The sequence below is a fragment of the Pavona decussata genome, unplaced genomic scaffold, assembly GCF_977016875.1.
Source record: "Pavona decussata unplaced genomic scaffold, jaPavDecu1.1 SCAFFOLD_39, whole genome shotgun sequence".
NCBI classification, from domain to species: Eukaryota; Metazoa; Cnidaria; class Anthozoa; order Scleractinia; family Agariciidae; genus Pavona; species Pavona decussata.
In genome coordinates this window covers 618,041-641,971 of record NW_028145461.1, presented here as the reverse complement: position 1 = coordinate 641,971, position 23,931 = coordinate 618,041, and the positions used below count along the sequence as shown (strand labels likewise).

The 23,931-nt window shown below is 37.7% G+C and overlaps 3 protein-coding genes across 3 annotated transcripts; 1 reads left to right on the top strand and 2 right to left on the bottom strand.

Annotated features, from left to right (window-relative positions):
* Positions 1-4,113: 4,113 nt before the first annotated feature.
* LOC146483334 (G-protein coupled receptor 26-like) lies at positions 4,114-6,852 on the bottom strand. The gene has a single exon (XM_085106017.1). It carries the CDS (start codon positions 6,287-6,289, stop codon positions 5,213-5,215), a length of 1,077 nt encoding a protein of 358 aa, XP_084962143.1. The 5' UTR covers positions 6,290-6,852; the 3' UTR covers positions 4,114-5,212.
* Positions 6,853-12,194: 5,342 nt separating this feature from the next.
* On the bottom strand, positions 12,195-14,092 carry LOC146483333 (uncharacterized). The gene is made up of 2 exons (XM_085106126.1): positions 13,744-14,092; positions 12,195-12,623 (listed from the first exon to the last, which is right to left on the bottom strand). The coding sequence occupies exons 1-2, from the start codon at positions 14,024-14,026 to the stop codon at positions 12,469-12,471; spliced, it is 438 nt and encodes a 145-aa protein (XP_084962252.1). The 5' UTR covers positions 14,027-14,092; the 3' UTR covers positions 12,195-12,468.
* A 202-nt stretch (positions 14,093-14,294) lies between these two features.
* LOC146483332 (ribose-5-phosphate isomerase-like) lies at positions 14,295-23,812 on the top strand. The gene is made up of 11 exons (XM_085106121.1): positions 14,295-14,453; positions 15,206-15,266; positions 15,582-15,637; positions 16,635-16,694; positions 17,891-17,955; positions 18,611-18,679; positions 18,910-18,937; positions 19,915-20,025; positions 20,798-20,851; positions 21,280-21,325; positions 22,746-23,812. The coding sequence occupies exons 1-11, from the start codon at positions 14,325-14,327 to the stop codon at positions 22,826-22,828; spliced, it is 762 nt and encodes a 253-aa protein (XP_084962247.1). The 5' UTR covers positions 14,295-14,324; the 3' UTR covers positions 22,829-23,812.
* Positions 23,813-23,931: the final 119 nt, after the last annotated feature.

Sequence of the window (23,931 nt, the reverse complement as noted above, 5' to 3'; positions counted from 1 at the left end):
ATGTGAATAAAAGCATTACATGCTTGAGGGGTCGTGTGTAGCTATTACCTAATTAACCTACAAAAAGAAATGCATAAAATACGTCGAATGCAAAGTGTACTTTTGTAATTTTCAAAGCATAGTAAGCATGCATAGTAAGTATTGTAATTATTATAAGTAATGTATAGTATTGTAAATATTGTTCCACGTAAAGCAAATAAAAATTATTAAAAAATGTTAATGAAAGGTTAACTAGTGCATGGGATTAATTATCACCTGGATAGACGAACTTCTTGAATACTAATATATTTTGTCTGTGGTAATTTCGCCATGCCACACCCTAGAATCAACCCTGAAATGGAGTGAGGCACTTAACTTGGCGTCTTTTTTCTCATTTACTTAATTGTGCAGACAACGGTATTCTAATGTGGCCACTGCGAATCAGGTGCATGGAGTCAAATAAAAGAATTTATTCCATTTCCAAGCTCCAAATCTGTCATCTGTGTTCTTCTTCAAAGGTCTTTGTACCGATTAGAACAAGGCAAAATATCAGAGAAATAAGAAAAGTGTAAAAGAACTGAAAATTACCGATACCGAAAATTGTCCATTAGACAACGTTGTGACAGTTAAAATAAATTATTTACGTTCCAATTACGAAGCATGAATTTTTAATAATGATGAAGCACCAATGTGTAGGGATAGAAAAGCGAGCAAAACCACACAAGCGCGCGTGGAAAAAGCCTCCCGCGAGAAGCGCGTTACGTCATTTTCGCGCTCGCTCGCGTGCCGAGTTCGCTCGCTTTCCCATCCCTAAGAGAAATAATGAACCGCCCGAAGTCTTACCCAATAGTGACTTCCAAAGTAGCCCTTACCGTCTTTATCATAGGCTTTTCGCATTTATTTAAGTTAATTTTTTAAAACATCCGAAAAGTGAGGACCTTTTCTAGAGAACCGAGCACGTTGCCACCGCCAGGAAAACCGAATTTTTTTTTTCTAACATGGTGTTTGAGTTTGCTGAGCTCGGGTATTTCTTGTAGCTATATTGGTCCGAAAGCACAAGAAAACCGACTAATTGACTGAAAAAATCTTCCTTCAATGTGAATTCCAAATACTTATTTTTGGAAAATCTTTCAAGGCAAAAGCTAGTAGGAGTTTTCTTCTGAAAATATTATTTTGTAATTTGGACTGCTTGTGGTTTAAAATTCAGTGGCGGGAAACGGTTGACGCGTGTTTCTTGCCAACTTTTGCAAAACGTTTCTCTCTCGTTCCGCTGGAAATATGTCGGGAAGAAAGCGCCGGCTCCCGCTGAACGAGGTATAATCAGTGGACTTCTTTGACGCGAAGAAAGGTAAATATTTAACTATAAAACGTGTCATCAAATAGTTGCCTTGCTTGCTGTGTTCATTCTTAGCTCATTGTAGTATGAAAGTTTTGTAGGTTGGACAAAGCAACACGGCAACTTAACCATCCAACGATTGAATATTCTTTGTAATTAAGCTTAACTTTTCAAAATTCGATAGCTCCAATGATGAGAATATCAATGATACGAACCAAACAAGCGGAATACAAATCATCATTGTGTAGCAGAGCCCTCGGCGGCAATTTCAAGGTAAACAAGGTGTTTATGCCATAAAAAATCATGAATATTAAAGACAAAAGCATCAGTGTGTTTGTTTTCTTTAAAGGTCTTAGAGACAACTTTCTGTCTATATGTGTAGGGGTGAAAACAAAAACGTCCAACTAGAAACCCAATCTGTATACGGGAGACCCCTGTGAGGGGTGTGCGGATTTTGCCCCACCCCCCCCCCCTTCCCCAAACAACAAAATCCTAGGTACGGCCCTGATATTTACTAATTTTATCATTTCATCTCGTTTTGTTTCGACAATGGGTTATCTGTCAAGCCTAACGTGCCCATGGTGCCCAAAAGTCTGATTTTTCCATTTTAATTTTGATCGCATGGATAGGAAAAGTTGTCAAAATCTTTTATGACACACGTTCTCGCCACGAACACACTTGCCACAGAAAATTTTGGAACTAATGTTCTAACCTCACCTATACGGTATGCGAGCAAAACATTTCAGCTGAAATAAAAGCTGACTAATCTGTATTTATTTTTCCATAAGCATAGGTCTTCCTAATTCACTACAGTGAAATATAGAGTCCTCCAGGAAACTAGTGTACTCATTATTAGTCCGACTGAACTTAACATTTACTTTCGTCCATATCACCCATTTATAAAGAAATGTTTCTTTTCTTAACACTTACCCAACCTTGGTTTTTACTAGTACTCTGTTGATATTATTGTTCATCTATTTATTCAGCAATCTTGCTATATGAACTTCCCGCCTATTTCCCTTTACGTTTGGCCAAAAATAATAATATTATAGACATCATTATATTGTATCTTTTCCCTTGTGTCCCATTCGTAGCATGTTCGTTTCCATAGATTTGGTTAGCCCGCCAATTTCCAGCAGATTCGATGCCAATTCTACCATGCTGATTCTACCATTTGTTTTCGAGCACGCTATATGTTTACTTATTGTTGGTAAAATTCACTGATCCTAAGCCTTCCCCTTCACCGAGTGAGTGTTCGTAAACCTAACCTGGACGTTCACCGAATCAGATGTTAGTTTTTGGCCTTCCTAAGGAGTAAGGTATTAATGTCTCAGTTTTACAAAGGTTCCAGTCCACAAGTGCAGTAAAGATTTCTGTATTTTTTTTTCAAAGTAACTGATCCGAATATCGGTTGGTTGGGTGGCCAAGTACACCACTGTACCATGATATTCTTAAAACGCAGGAATGTTTAAGAATGACAACTCTTAGGAAAGAAAATTAGTCTAACCAGTTGGATGTCAGTTCTCCACCTTTCAACCTCTCTAGGATGGGCATTTTCCTGATATGAATATACCTCATCAGCTGTATTTACAAAATGATAATGGTGATCGTTCACTGATGGTTGAGTTTAAAGACAACACCGGCCTGCAAAGGTGCCCTTGGTAACAGAATCCCATCATCTATCTATCATCCCTTGCATGAATGTATGTGTAAATCAGGCCGGACGAAAAGACAGGAACCGCCTTCCCTACGTACTGTTTTAAAACAGCGATACGTGCACTTTGTGTACTCACCTGGCTCCGGCCAACTGCTCAACGTCAATACCCGGAAATGATCACGGAGTGATCTTCTGAACTGAGACAATGTGTTGAACACACAGAAATAAACATAGTTAGATGTCCCATTTACTGGCTCTACTGATAATCCTCATTTCGTGAGTTATGGATTTCTTTTCAGTTCCGGTCTCCCTGCTAAACAGCGCGACCCCATTCGCTTAAAAACAAGGCTGGTTTTTTTATGATTGGGAACGAACTCGCTAGGTTTTAGTGAAAGTAATTTTACGATCAATCAATGCTGAACGGATCATCGCGATATTTATTACATTAGTATAGTCCGTATAAACTTATGAGCTAAAAGCTTCGAAATCGAAGACATTGCGTGTTCGTTGTCTTCCTGTAGAAGAGGACCGAATAATGGTCATTTTCTTTACACTGTTGTTAAAAAGTCCACTGAGTTTTACATTAAAGCTGTTTTTTAAAAGATCCTCGTTTCTTATTAACAATAATCTCAGCTGAAACATTTCCCTGTCCATGTCTCGTTCCCCAGGGAGCTAGTTCTCAGTAGTGAAAGGAATGTGTAAAACTCTTCATGTTTAGTCATTATGGAGAACAGCGATGGCGCAGTGGTGAGAGCACTCGCCTTCCAATGTGGCCCGAGTTCGATTCCCCGGTGGAATGTTCTCGCTCCTTGCTCCGGAAGCTGAGGTTGTACTCCGGTTTAACCTCCTCCTCAAAAACCGACATATCTCTAAATTGCAATTCGATCTGAATAGTTCCCCCAATTAGTACTCTGTCCCAAATATAGTTGACACTTAAATAAAGCGATTTTTCTTTCGGTGCAGGATGAAATAATTATGTAAAAGCCATGCGATTCTTAAGCCGAACCCCCCCCCCCCCCCCCCCAAAAAAAAAAAAAAAAGTCAAGGGACGGTGTGTTTGCGATGAAAACAGTCGCTTTAAGCACTAAAATGGTTAAACAAGATCTGAGTGTATCATTAGAGCAAAATACTATTTAGAATTTCATTTTATTCATTTTATTGAACGTTAAATTATTATTTCTTCTGCAAATCTTTCTCTTAGTAAATATATTCACGAGAATTTTAGGGGATTTCCCATTGAGAAACTCAAACGAAATTTCTAAAAAAAATTTCTGATCAGTTCACCTGTACAAAAAATTGCGATAACAAGTTTGCTTTAACCACATTCACCGCGAATTGGCTTCAAGGATTGTAAACTATACAAAGAGAATGCTAATCTGATTCTAACATTACAGATAAGAGTTATTCTCGATATACCACAAATTCACAAATTCACGTCCCGTTTTTAGCGCCGAAAGCTAACAAAATGTACCAAAATTCTACTCAGATTGACAGCAAAGCGTGATCGAAAAAAACTCATTGGAGAAATCCCCTTTAAAAGATTGAAAGTCTTTTTAAAGAGATTATTAGATAAAACTGGACATCGTTAAAAATTCAAATGAATGTTTACAAGGTTTTTTGGGACTTAACGGGGGCTTATGATTGATTATCAAGAAATGAGGGAAAAAAGAAATTAGCTGTCCTTCCTTTTGTTTTGATCTGTCTTGTTCTTAAAAGTGCTTTTCACAGCAAAAAGTAATTAAAAACTTTCCACCAGGAATAATTATAATTGTTTGTTATCTTGTATTTACTTAAATTCTACCTTTCCGGAGTGTTTTCAAATTCGTACAAGATAATTTTTTTCCTTTGTGGGTGTCTCATCTGGAAATCTATTCATACTACAGTATTGAAAATACTTTTTAAATATCAATTGTGATCCTGTGGAATTGAGATCAGTTTTCATATACAGCAATGACCAAAACAGAGTCATTTCATTTTCCACCTAAATATATTCAAATGGACGCAAACAAAGTAAGCGATGTATGAGTAATTACAAATGGCCGAACGAAGCCTGCCTCCTTTCAAATTATGAAATCATTTCGTACCAAATATTGCCGTATGAATCGCAATCATTTTTTCTAGCGCTAGTTTTATTCAAATTGTTGGTTGTAGTTAGAGATCAATTGCGCCATTGGCAAATAATTCGAACGCACATGCAAGAAACCACAAGCGTATACCGCAATCTAGGTATAATCAGTAAATTATTCCGCCTCGATCGATGAAGTTCTGTTCGTGGCTACCGTCACAAATGTCCCCGTTTCGCTTTGCGAAGACTGTCTTTTGGCTCGCACAGTCAGCCTGATGGGCCCACAAGGTAATGAGCCCCTAGCTAAACGCGCTCTTTGAGTCCCAAGAAATAACTCCAGTAATGCACGTCGAAATCTTCTTTGCAAAAGTCCATAGATAAAGGGATCAATTGCGCTCTTTAAAAACGCAATCCACCTCAATGTTATTGTTACGGTGTGCGCCAATGAAACGCCATCAGTGCTAAGTTCAAGAATTCGCAGAGTCGTGTACGGTGCCAAACAGCACAAGAAAGCGCCGATCACGAACAGGATTTTTCTCGCGGCCTTAAACTCTCGCTGCCTGCTGGTTTCAGTGGCTATCGGTCCACGCACAGGTGCGAGATGAATCGCGGTTATTACCGCGTGTCCTATCCGCCGAGAGTGAAGCTTTGCGACGTTGAAAATTCTGTAGTAAGTCACTAGCATGACGAGAAGCGAGAGCCCGGCGTTTGCGGCGTACGTAGCGGCTGTAAATACCAGATAATTCACCTCATGCAGGTCAGAAGGGAATGTGCAAAAGAAATATCGCGGATTAAATTCATACCATCCGAATCCAATTGGGATTAAGGAAAATATTATGGATTGCAACCACACCAAGGATATCATAACAAGGGCGCACTGCACAGTCATTTTGGCACGGTACTGAAGAGGCTTGCAAACTGCAATATAGCGATCTGCGGAAATTGTCGCGAGAGTCAAAACCGCCGCGAGGCCCAACACCATATTCCAAAACGCACTAGTTTGACACCAGAAAGCGCCAAAAGGCCATTGGTCTGCCACCACAGCGCCAAATGAGTACGGCATGGCAAAAATAGCCATGAAAAAGTCACAGACCGCGAGGTTTACGATAAAAACACTGGAAATGTGCTTCCGAAGTTCTTTGCTCCGATACACGACTAAACAAACAAGGAAATTCATGACCAGCGCCGCAAGCGTCATGAAGAATAACGACAGGGCGAAAGTGAAAACTTCGACGCTGGAGAGGAGACCCATCGAAGACTGATCGAGATAAAAACGTTTTTTACTTTGCGAAAATTCCGTTCTCTACTGACCAGTTTTGGTAAGATCTAGCTGAGTACAGCGCGTGAAGATTTAAAATAAACTCCAAGTTTTCAATATTTCAGCAGCTGCTTGGTGAAGATGACGGGTGAATGATGGTTTTGGCTGCAATATCTTCGTATTTTTAACACTGTGCCAACAGATCTTTACCTGAATTAACTTGTCTTCCTTTTGACGAACCGTTATTGAAGGAGATTTTACGATTCTTGCCGTCCCGTGAAATTGCCAATCGCTCCACAATATATTGTCATCGTCACAAAGTCAATTCAGTGCGTATGCGTTTGCGCAGCAATCGCTCTCTAGCGGCGATTTATGAGAAAGAAAAAAAAATTAAACCAACTAAATTTCCATGTCAATTTTTTCTCCTGCCTTCTGTACACATTATCCCAGACGTTCTATTGGGTGAAAGGAGAAAGAAAGTGACGCTCGAACAGGTCACCTTGCTTTGCGATGCAGTTTTCCATATTGTCCTTTTTAATTAGCAAACAGTCCCAGCCATAGGTCCAAATCGACTCAGAAAAAATTTGCATCATAATGACTTTAACAGGACAGCGTGTATTTACAACTTGGCGTTCGTTAAGCTTAAAAAAAAAAAAAAAAAAAAAAAAAGAGAGAGAAAACCCTTTTAGAGCAGAGAGTACTTTTCGCTTTCAAATGGCTTCACTCGGCTGCGCTTGAATTTATAATTATTTTCAACCTGGATTTTATAGATCGAGAAATAACCAGCTTTTCAGAGAAAAAATTTATATCCATTCGTTAAATTAAAACATAAAGGCAGAAGAAAAACGTGTAATGCTGCTAAATGATGCATGCTTCATCCAAATTACGCTGAATCTATTACTCAGCGACGTAGAATATTTATAATAACCAACTATAAACGTGAAAACTTGCGTTGTCATTTTTAAATCGGCTACAATGACGTTTAAAATAGCACATTAGCAGGCTGGGGTTTTAGTTACATTTTTCTGAAACCAAACGCCTCCAAACAATCGTAGATCATAATAAAAGTTACATATGAATTTGAAAACATTTTTGTGAACTATAGAACGCCTCGCTTTTTACCGCAGTCGTTTCAAATTCATGAAAAAACAGTGGTTCATACGAAAAATTATAAACGTGCTTTTAAAAATTTAACCTTTCCCACCGTGTTTCTGAGTTTTATTTTCCGCGAAACCGCCCGGCCGGGTTAAAATTTATTGTATATTTCACTATATTTATTTAAAGTTTAAATTTCGCCAGGTGGTGTTTTTTCTCATGCAAATTTTCACAGTACAAGCGAAAGATTCAGACAAGCGTGTTAATGTGTACTTTTACTAAAAATCTAATAAAAAGAAATAGTATTTTCTTTTATGCACTGGATTTTGTTACGCGAAATTGAGGGTGAAAAACGTGCCATCTTAAAGAAGACTCGCAAACGTGCGGCGACATATCAGTTTTCAAGCAAGCGTACGTGTTCAAATACTATCCAGATTTTTATTACTTCTGATCTAACGCTGCAAATATTGTCTTAAGATAAATGAACATTTTATTTTTCTCCGATATCGGCTTTCATGAGCACAAAAAAACTCAAGGCACATTTTCATAGGCATGGCAGATGCATGCGCGTCCTAAGTGAATTAAACTCAAAAAGCCTAAAGCGAGGACATTGTTTTGCGGTGTGGACGAAGTGATATTCTGGATGTTAGCATCTTGCTGTGGAAATTTTACGTTATGAAAAACGGGAAGCAATTTCGCTTATGTCAAGATGGATGAAATGTTTTAAAATGCTAAGTGGTAGGGAAAACCCTTATTGTTCTTAGGCCACTCTAGCTGTTATTTAGCGTTGCATTATCTTTTCTTTGCATAACACTGTCGGCATATCAATCGTAAAAAACAAGAAACGTGCTGATGCCGGCTAATTGCTTTCCTGGATTCGAATGGATAGATATACATTAATTACCGTTAATTGCTTTTATCCCGTTTATTTTTTTCAGTAAGACGAATCGACAAGGCATTTAAAATTCCTGGTAATTTTTTAACTGAAAATATTTTCACTGACTTGTCAAAATTTATAGACAGTCCAAGTGAATTTTATTCTTTCTCTTTTTCGATAATCTTTGCTAACCAAGCCATTGTTCAATTCATTAGGTCTGGTACCGAAGTTGGTAGAATTACATATTTCTCGTCTTCCGACATTATTTCGTCATTTTATTCACCATTCTATCCGCTAAGACATACATAAAGACAGTGTCTATAACATATATAAACAATCTTAATCGATCTTCCGTTTCAGTTCTTTTCAGTAGCTTACACAATGGCCCGATTATACAAGAGAAGGATGATCCGTCTATCCGTCAAGACGAATCATTCGTCTGGTCGGATGATCCGCCTCTAGTGTAAATCGGGCTAATTACTCATTACAATTGACAATTCGCTCCAGTTTCTCTCAGCCTCACTTCTGCAGGCATGAATTGTTCTGTCATAAAGCTGATTCTTACTACTATTATTAGTGATTAATATTATTGTTATTATTATTACTGATTACTATTAATTAAATAATCTATTTATTAACATATTCCAAGCAAATTGCTATTTACAAGTTAAAAGTAGAAAAAATAACTATCAAAACCTATTACAATTTCATTTTAATTCAGAACTATTAAAACCTATTTAAAATTTATTTTGATCTATTTACAATTAATTTTGATTATTATTATTATTATTGATATAATATTAATAATAATGATAATAATAATAATAATAATAATAATAATAATAATAATAATAATAATAATAAAAAATAGTAATAATAATAATAATAATAATAATAATAATAATAATAATAATAATAATAACAACAACACTACTACCACTACCACTACCACTACCACTGCCACTGCCACTGCCACTACTACTACTACAAGTTGTTTTAGAATAATGACGCTTCGAATTCCTTTGACAGGCCTTGTCTCCTACATCTTCTCATATATAAGTTAGCAGGGCGGGGACGTTGAAAACACCCACGTCACATGAAAGAGAAGAGGGTGTAGTGCTCGTCTTGGGGTCTGGTCTTTCCATTTCGTCCGTCTATCCATCCATCCGTCCGTTCGTCCCGGTCCATCCGTCCGTTCGTTCTTTCGTTCATTCGTCTATCCGTCCGGTCCTTTCGCCGGCTTTCGTCCATCCGTCCGTCCATCCACCCTTCATTAGATGTTCGCTATTTGCTTGTGTGGTCGTGAGTATATATGGGTTTTGTTAGTCAAGTAGCGTCTATAGTAGCAAGAACGCTCAGCCGTTTTACAGCGTAATTAATAATATGTAGACGTAAAATTAATATACATATTGGTCGCATGAGTCATTACAGTGATTTTCCTGATACCGTGTACTTGGAACAACATGGGATGTTTACTGCGTGGGATGTTTACTGAGAGAGCACATACGCGTGCGGAACGCTGGCTTTTAGTCGCATTTCCACAATTTTGCTGACGTCTTCGCCTGACCCGGCAGTAATCACGCTCAAATCTATCTTAAAGGCTTTAAATAACGTCTTTTATCGTACTGACGCGACTGTAGTTTGAAAACTGGGGGAATGTCATTTGGAAAATACCGAACAATTATCCCACAAGCACGCCTTGGATACGAGATGATAGATAGGAAGCGCTTAGTTGTCTCACATCATCCCGTATTCAACAAGCGCGAGTAGAATAACAGTCGTATAAAAAACGGCCAAGAAATATTGCTAGATCTTGCGGATTTCATTTCGCAAGAACGACCAGAAAACACCGGATTTAAAGGCCACAATAGACACTGACATGAAATATTTGTTAAATATCCCGTGACCGTTAAACCAACCAAAACTCTGGAATAACATCATCATCGATCTCAGTTTTAGCTTTATGGCTCCACGTGCTGCATGTTGACCAATCACAGGAAAACAAAACTATTTCAGACATGGATATACTGTAAATGAACAGAAATATTGTCACTGTAATATTATTTGAGAGTGATTTTACTTGACCCGTGAAACAGAGAATAACATCTAGCACCAAAAAGCTACAAGTAAACAAAAGAAGACAATGGAATTAGTGCATAATAGCGTGTAGTATCCTACTACCTATTTCACGGATTAAGTAAAATCACTCGAATTGCAGAGAGCATGCCAGACAGACAGGTTAATAAAAAGATTCCTAAAGGGCATTGCGAATATTCTATCAGCAAAGGAGTGATTTCTTGAAACAAGAAGGCAAACCGAGTACCGTGCAAAGGCACCGAGAAACCTTGTGAAGATTGTACTAACATCGTACGACCGCACTAGTCGAGATATCAAAGAGTATAATTTGCGTTTCCAGCGAAGATGTGTGCATGTATACAAAAGTCCAAATGGACTTATAAACCATGAATTGACTTTAGTCACAGAGCAACAGCAACATCATTACAATACAAGAAATAAAGCCAATATTGGACTCCCCAGCCTTAAGAGAAATTAAGGGAAACAAAGAACTGCATATCATGCTGTAAATGACCTTAATTCACTTAGCCAGGTAACACGAGAATCTGCTAATATTAATGGATTCAAGCGACATGTTTTTGATTTCTTAATATAATTTATGTATTTATTTATATATCTTTCTCTGTTTCCTTTTAATTTTATGTACACATTTTAGTCTTAATCTTTGAGGTCCTTTTCGAAAACCACATTTTGTGAAAAAGTTTCCTCAATAAAGATTATTATTATTATTAGTAGTAGTAGTAGTAGTAGTAGTAGTAGTAGTAGTAGTAGTAGTAGTAGTAGTAGTAGTAGTAGTAGTAGTAGTAGTAGTAGTAGTAGTAGTAGTAGTAGTAGTAGTAGTAGTAGTAGTAGTAGTAGTAGTAGTAGTAGTAGTAGTAGTAGTAGTAGTAGTAGTAGTAGTAGTAGTAGTAGTAGTAGTAGTAGTAGTAGTAGTAGTAGTAGTAGTAGTAGTAGTAGTAGTAGTAGTAGTAGTAGTAGTAGTAGTAGTAGTAGTAGTAGTAGTAGTAGTAGTAGTAGTAGTAGTAGTAGTAGTAGTAGTAGTAGTAGTAGTAGTAGTAGTAGTAGTAGTAGTAGTAGTAGTAGTAGTAGTAGTAGTAGTAGTAGTAGTAGTAGTAGTAGTAGTAGTAGTAGTAGTAGTAGTAGTAGTAGTAGTAGTAGTAGTAGTAGTAGTAGTAGTAGTAGTAGTAGTAGTAGTAGTAGTAGTAGTAGTAGTAGTAGTAGTAGTAGTAGTAGTAGTAGTAGTAGTAGTAGTAGTAGTAGTAGTAGTAGTAGTAGTAGTAGTAGTAGTAGTAGTAGTAGTAGTAGTAGTAGTAGTAGTAGTAGTAGTAGTAGTAGTAGTAGTAGTAGTAGTAGTAGTAGTAGTAGTAGTAGTAGTAGTAGTAGTAGTAGTAGTAGTAGTAGTAGTAGTAGTAGTAGTAGTATAATAATAACGTACGGGTTTTAGTATGTCGTTCTGGAGGGTAACGGTAACTGATTTTATAGTTTACCAGTTAATAAGGGGAACACGATGTTAAACGTACTGCAGACATTCTTTGAACTATCGTACGCGTACATCGTACGAGCTTCTTCAGATGCGTCCTGTAGGTTGCATACCGGACATTGTTTTGAGGCAAGAAGAACACTGATTGAGAAACTCCGCTACATTTTAGTCTCGCACTCCCTGCTCCTCCAATGCAAATCCAATGTTGATTTCGAGCATTTCTTTCCTTTGTGAATCTTTCTAGTGATTGATCAGTCTTATTACACTAGCTATTGGTTTGGGTGATCCCTCATCGTGTGCTGCCATTAATGCGAGAACTGAAAAGTCGTACCTAAGAGGGTAACATTTTCTACCAAACGAATTTCCAAGAATGAATTTTTCCACCTTATTTCTAGGTGGATTGACTGATTTTATTTTTAAATTTTATAAAATGCTCTTTAACTTTACATATCTTCCTTTAAGATTGGCACTTCTCTACATCAGGCAGTCAAAAATGGACAGGATTGCAAAATATTCATTTAAGAGAGATTGGATTGAACTTCCCACACCAACGGTTCTTGCAAATATGTGTATTTTAAATACCAAAATCAAATGATGACTTCGCTGTTCAATATACAACATTTTTCATATTTCTCAGGGTGTCCTTCACTGTACACCTTGAAGAGTTACCACAATTTTTCGAGATCCTCCATGATTCCTGTGCTCACAAAGCCAGATTCCCTGCCAGGTTCCAAGATTTAACTTCCCGTTTGTTATTGGCACTGTCACACTTGGTCCAACAAGGGCTGTCTTAGCATGCGCTGTCAATAATATACCATATAAACACATTAGGTTAATGACAGGTTACATGCAGATAATAAGAGGCCTTCTTAAGTGGAATGCACAGGTGGAATTGAAGGAGTGATTCCTTGGCCAGCAATGAGTATGAAAACACTCAGCTAGTCGTGACTAATCCGCATGCCATCTACTATCTATTTCAACAAGATGGCTTTTGGGAAGCCACCTCAATGCGATAAGCAAACTTCAACTAGGCCACACATTCAGTGCTTACCCACCCACCTCCCTGCCCCCTCCCCCCCCCCCCCCAAAAAAAAAAAAACATACTTTACTGGCCTGTATAATTATCTCTACTCCAAACATTCCCCAGGCATTTTTTCATACTTATAGGTCTGGCCCCAGTTGTTCAAAGGCCGGATAACTTTATCCAGTGGATAAGTCACTATCCGACAGTTTCAATCTGTGCAAAAATTTCAGTATTTCGTCGTGTACAAGCGAATATGTACACTCTAACCACAGTCTAGTTCAGGAGTGTACGAAAACCTTGGAAAACGTTTTTGGACCCCGAATAGTGCCTTATCCAGCGGATCAAGTTATCCGGCCTTTGAACAACTGGGGCCTGATATTGTAACCTTCATTCGTACCTCCTTGGCATTTTTGCTTACAGGCTGCCACCTCCTCTACTAGGGTGAGGGGGAGCTTCCATACAAAAGTCAGGAGGGGTGATCGACATAAATTTTGAAAAGAACCTGTAAAAGGTACCAGAATTGCTTTTGTGGGCGTGGTCTGAACAATTTTTTTCTTCCAATAAGAGATACCAAATCAGTTGACTGACATTTACTTCCTCTCATGTTTTTCGGCCCAATTATACCCTAAAAGGTACCACCATACCTCTGACGCTAGTCATTTTAGATTTTAGCAAACCACAAATTTTAACCCTAAAGGGTACGACAATCACCCCCGTCACCCCTTTATATGGGAGTCCTCCCCCCCCCCCCCCCCGGGCTCCTGCCCCTTGAGGCTACATCCAGCCCGGAACATCCCACCCCTCCACTACTATTCTTATGACATAAGCTTATTTCTGTATCTTGCCGAGATCGTTTATACGAAATAAGTCAAATTGATAAACGTGAAATATATCACCTGGCATGTCATCCGATCCCTCAAGAGTATGTGTGTATGGTGCATTCTCTGGAACAAGACGATTCAGCACCATCTCCATATCAGTTCGAACCGACGAGTCCCAACACTCGTTCACACATATGCTCGCTGAGGTGTGCTGAAGTAATAAATGCGCCAGACCGATCTTGTACTTCTTGAGCTCTGAGATTTTTTCAATTTCATCCGTTATTTTATGGACGCCGCGAGATTTTGGTCTTATATTTACAATTGTTTGAAACCACACAGTTGGCCCGCTCGCCGCCATATTGGTCTGTGATGTAATGCTGCGTGGTTACGAAGCAATATGGACCAAAGATCCCGTAATCCCCCCAAAGATCAGTTGGATAAAATAATCTTTTAAACCACGGCAAACCCAAATGTCTCATCATCTTCTAGTTGGCAACGTCCCTGTTTTGATCTTTGAGAAAAAAAAATCATTGCAAACGAGTTGCAGATGATCGTAGACGATTTTCCCGGTAATTCTATTTCCGGTTGCAGATACCGCTGGACGGAACATTGATTTGGCGGTAAATTTATTCCCTCATGATTGACTCGATTGACTCATGATTTTGAACACGCTGCTTGTTCGTGGGTCAGTTCTTCGTTTGTGTCGTCCTATTTCGACTGGAAAAGCAGTAATGGATGCTGGAAAACGGGCTGCAGCAAGATATGCGGTTGATACTTATGTTAAGGTTTGTTTCAACGTAAAAAAAAAGACATGAACTCGAGTGGCAATTTGCAGCATTTTTAGTTAAGCTGAAGTGGGTCTTGCTCAGATTCGGGCATTAGCCAACTTTAACTTACTCAAAGAAAGTTATGCAAACGTAAGGTTAAGTTTGCAATTAGTTTTCATAATTCAGAGCTGCATAGCTAGTCAGATGGCCCCTATTACGGAGGGATCTTTTCTCTTCTAAATACCTTTAGATACCTTAGTAAAGTTCATTCATTCATTAATGGGGTTATTGCGATGCCGGGGCTTGCAATCTCAGGATGGCTTCCCATCGCTTGGTATTATTTGTTTCATGCTTCTAATTAAATCTAACCTAGCTTATAGCTACCTCATATGAATAACTATACTTATTTTGCCTCGCAGTTTCCAAAGAAACACCGAGTGAATCAAAATTAGTTGTGTTGGTTGGGTGGAGAGGGATGGGGAGGGTGCTGCATGGACCTACGAGTGAAGGAGATAGTTGCTGTGTTCTCTCCCCCACCCCCAATCCCCATCAGGCACACACAACTATGTTGAGAATGGAATTAGAGGCTAATGGCCAAACCATCCCAGGAGTGGATAAAAATAAAATATATAAAATGCACGGGGCATTCTGTGGTCAATACGTTCTGGACCCATTGGGGGAGGGGGTTGGGGGAATAGCAGGGGTCTGTCAGCAGAGTTTTAAATTTTTTATTAATTGTTGTTCCCCAAAAAATATTTTCATATATCTAGAATAATCAGGTGCTGGGAATCGGATCTGGATCAACAGTAGTGTTTGCAGTTGAACGAATTGGTAAGTTACAAGTTCCATGCCTTGTATGTAAATGTTTCAGGTTTAATCTTTCAGTTTACATGTATCTTTGTATTGGGGACACCACAATGCACTGAGATGCAAATCAAGGTGCACCATGATCGTCGATCATCATCATCATCATTTACTAGTACTTGCATGTATTTCTGAAAGTGTCATAAAGGAAACTCTGCCTCATCCGATGACGATTCCACTCTCTCAACGTACTCACCTGTTTCCATACCTTCCTTGTAATGGACGCTTCTCTGTGTTGCATCTTCTTGTGCATCAATAATTTTTCTTAATTTTGATTTATAGCTGAAAAAGTCAAAGATGAAAATTTAAATTTATTCTGTGTTCCATCCTCATTTCAGGTGAATGTTTTTGATCCATTGTTAATTTTTATATGGAATGTAATATTATTTTGTGAAAAATTACACTAGTTAAGGACTTTGCCTCCCTTTGCTACTACAAACTCTGATTTCTTAAGGACATTACCTCCTAATTCAAAGGTATTTGTGCATGGTTTTGACTATACAAGAAAAGAAGAATGTTTTAGCATAAGGGCTATTGGAATCCAAAGAGAAAATTATGGGTAACCACACTTTTTTCAGAGATACATGTAATCAAGCTTCAATTAAAAAATAAAAAAAACAATAACAACAACAACAACTCCATTTACAATCTACATTGTTATGTATTTTACAATGTAAACCTTTTGCAATTACTATAAGTTGCTTATTAACTATCTATGACAAATGCGTGGTTACCCCCAATTTTCTTTTTGGATTCCAATAGGCCTGGCGAATAACGCTGTAATTTGTTTGTGTTAGTAGGCACTGTTCTTTAGTTAACATAAAGTTTTTTTAATTTGTAGTATTTGTAAATTTCAACTCAGCATAAATACATATACAGTATGTGTCGATGTTGGAAGAACATGGTTTGAAATTTATTCAACTGGATAACAGAATACATGTACGTTTGCTTCAGTTAGGGAAATTTTATTTTGTCCATATCACTGTATAATTTTATTAACTTAATCATTTTGTTTCGCCTTTAACAAGTCAACAAGATGCTGCATTGAATAATTTTTATGCAAATGTAAAACTGTAAACATTCTGGAGTGTTTATATGTTGCTTGGCCTAGTAGATCATACCCTAGATTAAACCACAAAAAGAATTACTCAGTGTACAGTTACTGCTTGCAGTTTATTCATTCAGTATCTGGTTGATTCTCTTTTCCAACACAATAAACATTCCAGAAATTATTTAAATTTGTGTCTGTGGTTTTTGCAGTCACAGTGTAATAAAACCGAATTACATGTTGCAAATGTGTGATTTTAATTTTTTTTTGTTTTGTTTTCATGATAGGCTCAACAACTTATCACGCAACACAAATTATACCTTAGTGACCTGGACAGACATCCTGAGGTGAGATGTGATATGACTATCAATAGTAAAAACCAAAATTTTTTAAATCGAAAGATTCAAGTACAATCAAGTAAGAATGATACGCAGCATTTTGGTTGCATAGCGAGGATATTTCAGGAGTGATTGTGTTACATCAGCTTGTTAAACAGCGGCCAAGAAAGCGGCGATCTTGAAGTTTAGTTTGCTTCATTGAGTTTGAAGTTTGATTAAAAAGATTTGGTGTAGCATATGAAAAATTTATGCATGTTTTAATTTCCTGACCATGACGAATGACGTGGAATGAGGAAATGCACCTAAACAAATTCAACGTACACTCACTGCCGCTGATATGGTTTTAGTTAAACGTTCGGCCAAACTAAGAAGAGAATACATATACAAGAGTCATGTGCGAAAATAGCTTTTGTTCTCTGTTATTGTTTGAGGTTCAAGAAATTAATTGCTTCCTCAAAATCTGTCATCGAGATCCTCAAAAAATTCTTCAAGCGTCTTGATACTTGGAACTCAAGTCTCGAACCTCAATACTTGATTCTCGAGTATTGAGTATTGAGTGTCCTTTGTGGTGTAAAGAGAGAAAAAGGGTAATAAAATTCATTGTGACTTTTTAAGTCATGGAATAAGAAAGATGTAATGTACAATGTACAATCATCACATCATGAGCATTAAGGACAAAGTACAAAACCTGAGTCCCTGACAGAAAAATAATGAACTCATGACCTTTGGTACAACAGTTGGATGCTGAAACCACTATGCTTACTGGAAGACACATTTTGTCTGATGGATCATGCCATTTAATACATCAGTGTAGGTTTGTACATGTTTGCGTCATGCTTCCTGGATACTGCTAGGATAATGAAAGCATCAATTCATTAAGTGTAAAGAGAGAAAAGTGGTAAATTGTAACATCAGTCACAGAATAAGAAAGATGCCATGTTCAGCAATGCCAGCAAAGGCCTGACAAAGAAAAAAACTAACAAGGAGTCCCTGAATGATATAGCTACATGTAGCTTGCCATGAGTCTTCCAACCAATGTACAGACTTGGTAAATGGCTGTAATTATCACAGAACTAAACAGAGACCCCTCGTTTGATTTGTTATGGTGCACAACCACAAATTATGTAACCTCCAAGTCATTTTGAAGGGTGGTGCTGGAGGTTCAGGTTTGTTAAGTATCTGTTATTCATTGTTTTATTTGGCAGTTGGATGTTGCAATTGATGGAGCTGATGAAGTGGACAGCAACCTAAATGCCATTAAAGGAGGAGGGTAAGACAAAAGACATAAATACAGTCTTCATCTGTATCATTATAAGACACCAATTTCTGATGAGTGATGAGTACTCTACTGAAAGATTTGGCAATAGATATCCCCGCCCACCCTATTTCAAAAAAAGCAGTAGGGTCGAGGTAGGTTTGGAAATGTGGACTGTCATGGAACTTGATGTACAGTACTAGTGTAATCTGCCTTGCATTTTGATTGGCCAGTTTGAATGGATGGCTTCAGAAAGTTCTCAAAAAGATGCCAGATGGCTGTTCATCTCAAGTTAATTAACAACCTGTAGTTTGTAATGTAATTAGTGGAAATGGTATCACATGCAGATTAATCAGAGTGTAATTTAACAATTATTATAGTATTAATACCAAACTACAGTACAGTTCAGAAATAAGCGACCAACGCACACACTAAACACATGCATGCTACAACAGTACATGTACATGTACATGTAGGCTAATCTATGTTGCCTACATGTAGCATACTTACATGTATGTACATCTACTCTAACGACTTTGTGATCCATTGCTTACGATTTCTAACAATTGCATATGATTGTGTGTTTTCATATAATGGCAGACTTTTTAGCCAGTAGTTTAACCGATTATCAGGATTGTTGATTACTGAAATTTGTTTGACACTCATCTAGAGGCTGTTTGACCCAAGAGAAGATAGTAGCTTCATGTGCAAAAAAGTTTGTTATCATCGCAGATGACAGGTACTAAATAAATGAACACTCATATAGATATTAAATTGTATCACATTTTTGTTTCATGTAGACATACAAAACGACAATGGTCAAAAAAACATGTACTCCATCTCTCTATGTTTCTAATTTTGATAGCAATAATTATTTGTAATAAGCAAATTTACATGTATGAGTGTGCAAGACATTTTTTTTTTTTTTAACAAAAAACCTTAAGTTTGTAATTTGTCTCTTTGTCTTAGGAAAGATTCTAAAGAGCTGGGCGAAAGTGTAAGTTATTGTTCTATCTTAACATGAACCCTTTTTGGGGCCTGGTTCAAATGTCTTGCTTTCACCATGCCAATCTCAATTCATCCAATGTGTAATAAGCAGGAATTTAAGTTCCACTTTATGAGTAGTCCGGCATCTACATTTAAAAGCACGACAAGCTCTGTCACGTTGATGTCATGCTACATGATCAAAATTAATGTTGAAATAGGCCATGCAACATGTTGAATGTTGAATATAATTATAACAGAACCGGATTCTTTTGCCAGTTATTCCTGGGGGTACCGGGACACTCAAACCAAGTGTGTGTAAGGATGTGCAACCCAGGCAATCAACACCCTGTACCCCGTTTATGACTTACAATGAAGAAACACACACTGCTTACAAAATCATTGTAATTAGAGGCATGATTCGAGTTTGCATGGTCTGCTGAAAATGTCAGACAACTGACATCAGTGAAAAACCCATACCCTACATTACATTTATCAATTTAGTTTTTTAAAAAACTTATTAATTGATACCTCACACATTCAAAAAATCAAAAATTGAAGTTATTATTGTGGCAGCTATAACCATTCAATTAACAAATCACAACATCATTCAACATTTGTTGAGCAACAAAATGAACCATTTTGAATTCATTCACTTAACCCTCTAACCATTAATATCAAAGAACAAATTCTCCTACCTTGTCCCCAAGGATACTTTTCTTATAAAAGTACTGGGGAGAAGTTATTAAAATATCAAGAAAATTCACCTTGAGAGTTGAGTGATCATATCCTTAATTCTCATGACCTCAGGTGTTGAATAAGCATTGATATTACAAGGAGAAATTTGATGCTAATCACTGTTAGGGCTTAAAGGGTTAAAGGGCACAAACGGATGCGCGCTGTCCATTTTCACAGGCTGCCACATTTCATACTGTACTTGTTTGTGTCAAAAATAATTCCTATGAATCAGTGTATGTGTCTGTATTTCAGTGGAAGAAGGGAATTCCAGTGGAAGTGATCCCAATGGCCTATGTACCAGTCATGAAAAAGATGGAGAAACTTGGGCTGAAACCTGTTCTAAGAATGGCCAAGGCCAAAGCTGTAAGTATACAGTACAGGCAATGGAAGCTAGCATTATGTGTTATATTGGACTAATTAGGCAGATCAGGGTCACAAGAATGAAGCTGTAAGTATACAGTGCAGGCAATGCAAACTAGCGTTATGAGGTACAGTAAAGGACATTGGACTATATGCAGATCAGGGTCACAAGAATGAAAATAAGTTACATGTACATACATGTAAATTGGGAACATAATAAAGCGGCATTATTTTCATCATAGTTAATTGAGGGACTGATTAGGAAACCTTGCCATGAAAACAATGGTGCTGCAATTTATGTTGGAAGGACCGCGACCCTGCAGTGACCTGCACAATCCTTTGTTTTAACGTTCAGTCACCACAGTTGAATATCTTAACCAAAACGTTTCGATTGGTCAGTTGCTCCAACGCATTCCAAATTCTATTGTTGATTGTGCAGGGTCAAGGCCAAAAAGGCAAACAAAAACGTATAACAAAGACGTTTGTCAGGTTTCATACCATTGCCTTTTATTAACTATGTTTTCATGTAGTAGCGAGAAATACAGTGTAGAAGTCATTGATAAGACTTGTGAAAAAGTCATGTTTTACCATGGATTTTTGTTTTTTTGTGGACTGTGCGTGTACAGACTACCGAAAAAGGCCATTTCTGAGACGCGCTCAGCCTCATAAAAAAATAACAACAACAACAACAACTACAAAATATCTGGCAAAATGAGTTTTAGTTTTTATTATTATGCATAATATAACAATACGTTGTTGGTTTTTTATCGTGCAGGGTCCTGTAGTGACAGATAACAGCAACTTCATCGTTGATTGTCTTTTTGACAAGGTGAAATTTAAATTCAGATACAATAGGCAATTTTGCATAGTAGCAAAAGGAGGCCCCGTCCTTAATCCAAGACCTACTTGTAGTTTAACTTGTCTAAACCACCAAATATCCTCGCCTGATGAGGTACTCAGCCTCTCAATCGATTTGTTCCACACTTGTATTAGTAGTAAAGTTGTACCCGAGTGGCATTTTCAGTGTAATGGATTCTGGAATGACCTGATGAGCTGAAACAAAACATATTGCTTCTCCAATATTGTTTCCTTTTCTGAATGGCTCCCGAACCGCGAGACTAAATCCAAAAAAGTAGGTTCATTTACAGCAGAGAATTAATGTATTTTTTCCCCATAAAGTTCATTCAAGTCTAGCGTGTTCATTTACAATTACTTATTTCGTGAACTTCAATCTGATGTTTTATTCTGTAACCTTAGGTTTATGACTGGAAAGAGCTGAACACGCAGCTGAATTTAATACCAGGTTAGGATCTTATACTTAAGTTTCTGCTCACGGTTAATAGTTGAACTTGGAAGCCTTAGCAACGACGACGACGACAGCGACAAGAACGTCAAAGAAAAGCGTAACCAAAACAACAACTCTCCACGTGCATTACACTTTTTGGTAGATTTCCTTGCCGTCACCGCACGACTACTTTTCCTTCTCCCTTGGTGGCCAACTTTTAACACGAACCAACGCTACTAAATTTCTCGGGGTATATATTGATGAGCACCTTACTTGGAAAGATCATATCAGCTATCTATGTAAACAAATCTCTAAATCAATTAAAATGTTATTCAGGTCCCGCTTCTATCTATCCTCAAAAACTAAACTTACTTTGTACTACTCGCTAATTTATCCTTATATTACCTATTGTAATTCTACATGGGCGTCTACATACATAACTAACTTAAATAGAATTTATTGTTTGCAAAAACGGGCTGTGCGAGCTATTACCAATTCAGACTATAGAGCACATTCTGCTCCTTTATTCTCCAAATTAAAAATTTTAGCCATTTATCAAATCAATACGTTTCTAATAGCGAAATTTATGTACTGTTATCACAACAACCTTTTGCCTCCCTTGTTTTTCAACTTGTTTTTGACAAACAGTCAAATTCATGGCTATAGCACCAGAACTGCCAACAACTATCGCGTGCATCATTGCCGAACTGATCTGAAAAAATTCACAATTCTTTACCAAGGCCCAAAGATCTGGAATTCCCTTCCTGTTACAATCACTTCTCTGACAAGTTTTCCCAACTTTAAGTATAAACTGCTAGAGTTTTTAATAAAATAATCACAATGAATTGGCAAAGCCGCACACTTGTTGCACAAACTATATAAGCATATATTTTTTAGGTACGAGGTGGCCTCAACTATAAGCCTGGTGGTCTCTAGAGGTCACCTCGCCATACATTAACCACTCAATAAATTGTAAATATGTTAGAAACAAAGGCAAATAAACTTCAAATTTCAATTAAATTAAACTAATTTCCTGATGGGACGTTTAATGGAGGACGAATTTTTCTTTCTCTTTCTAAACTCTAAGCGGTCTCTAAGAATTCAACTCCAGGAAATTTCACCTACATTTGCATGCCCATATTAAGCAAGTTGGAATAATCGAAACGACATTTGAAAAAACTTGTAGTGACGTTGTCACTGCCGTCGTTTCTAGAGCTCCCCAAAGATCTTGCACGAACCCAGTACCTCGACGTCAACGATGTCCTCGTGAAGGCGTCAACATATTTGTAATTTGACCTCTACTCTCTCGCTTGTTTTCATTCTTCTATTATTCAAGTTAACTTTGCAGCCAGCCGTTTTGAGAAATTGAGTGGATCTTTCGCTGTTTTTATTTTTTAAGGCTTTAACGTTGTTCATGCACATTTCTTTAATGTTTTAGGTATGGTTGAGACGGGATTGTTTGTCAACATGGCGGAATGTGCCATATTTGGAAAAGAGGATGGCACAGTGAGCAAGCGATAGACAAGTAGATTGCGCGTGCCCAACAAATACTGACTTAAATGCCCGGCTAAATGAGAGAGAAAAAACAACTTCCATGTATAGCTCCTGGGCGCTATCTATAAAACAAAACTTGATTTTCTTATCGGATAAGAAAAAGAATTTAAAAAACGTGAAAGAGAGGAGACGTGGAAAAATACACTTGTAAAAATCATGTCGACGGCCAAGAGAACCGGGTACACGCATTCACAAGCTAAGGGCACGCTACAAGGTTATTTAATTCGAATGGCATATTTATTTCATTACATTGCATAAGTCGAAACCGTTAGTCGTGTAATGAGCATGGTTTTAACTGTTGTTTCTGTGTAGGCTGAAATCTAAAATGTGACTACTCGACTGCCGAAAGCCACTGAGCAGTACTCTTCATCAGTGTGCTGTACAAGGGGCCTCTGCCTTTAGCTTGGGTGAAATCGTGAATTGTGAACGTTCACATGAAAGCAGCCTCTGAATAGTGATTTTAGTTGTGGTGGGTTCTGTTTGTCAGTTGTGCTGTACAGTGTAGTTCTTGTCTGTTGAAGATTGAGTCGCTTTGTGTAACCACGCTGTATTCAATCCAGCGAAAACTACTGAGCAGTATTTTTTTAGCTGCATTATTCAAATGGGCCTTGGGCAGTCCTGAAAGGGTTAAAACTGAAGATTTGTCAACCTAGTAAGGACACACTCTTCGGAGTTCTAAACTGCAATCTTAGAGGTAACTCAAAAATTATCGGAAATTATATCAAAGAAGATCACGTTAGCTTCTTTTGTTCATTCTTGAAAGTGCCTGCCTCTTCGTTCAGAAATATAATTACGAAGTGTGTTTGCTATGTGAACATAATAGCGGAAAATGCAATTATACTCGATGAAAAGGCGGCACGATTTAGTTTGATCGAAGTGTCACCTGCCAATATCAATTCCTTGTAACCATGACCTGTAAAAACCAATAAATCGCCACAATTAGACCTTAAAGATTCAATATTTACCGAAAGCACCCTTCAAGCGAATTTTCGGTTGTCTGCGTTATTTACAATACATGATAAGCGACAATACTACCTGATCCGAGATCTGTTGTCTTGCTTCTTTGAGCA

What these genes read in the sequence shown, in the direction of transcription:
- LOC146483334 (XM_085106017.1), bottom strand. Translation starts at nt 6,289, where the DNA reads ATGGGTCTCCTCTCCAGCGTCGAAGTTTTCACTTTCGCCCTGTCGTTA.
- LOC146483333 (XM_085106126.1), bottom strand. Translation starts at nt 14,026, where the DNA reads ATGGCGGCGAGCGGGCCAACTGTGTGGTTTCAAACAATTGTAAATATA. An exon ending in GGGATCGGATGACATGCCAG is followed by an intron (nt 12,624 to 13,743) that starts GTGATATATTTC and finishes TATTATTGACAG; the next exon opens with CGCATGCTAAGACAGCCCTT.
- LOC146483332 (XM_085106121.1), top strand. Translation starts at nt 14,325, where the DNA reads ATGATTTTGAACACGCTGCTTGTTCGTGGGTCAGTTCTTCGTTTGTGT. An exon ending in GTTTGCAGTTGAACGAATTG is followed by an intron (nt 15,267 to 15,581) that starts GTAAGTTACAAG and finishes TTTGATTTATAG; the next exon opens with CTGAAAAAGTCAAAGATGAA. An exon ending in GTGTTCCATCCTCATTTCAG is followed by an intron (nt 15,638 to 16,634) that starts GTGAATGTTTTT and finishes TTTTCATGATAG; the next exon opens with GCTCAACAACTTATCACGCA.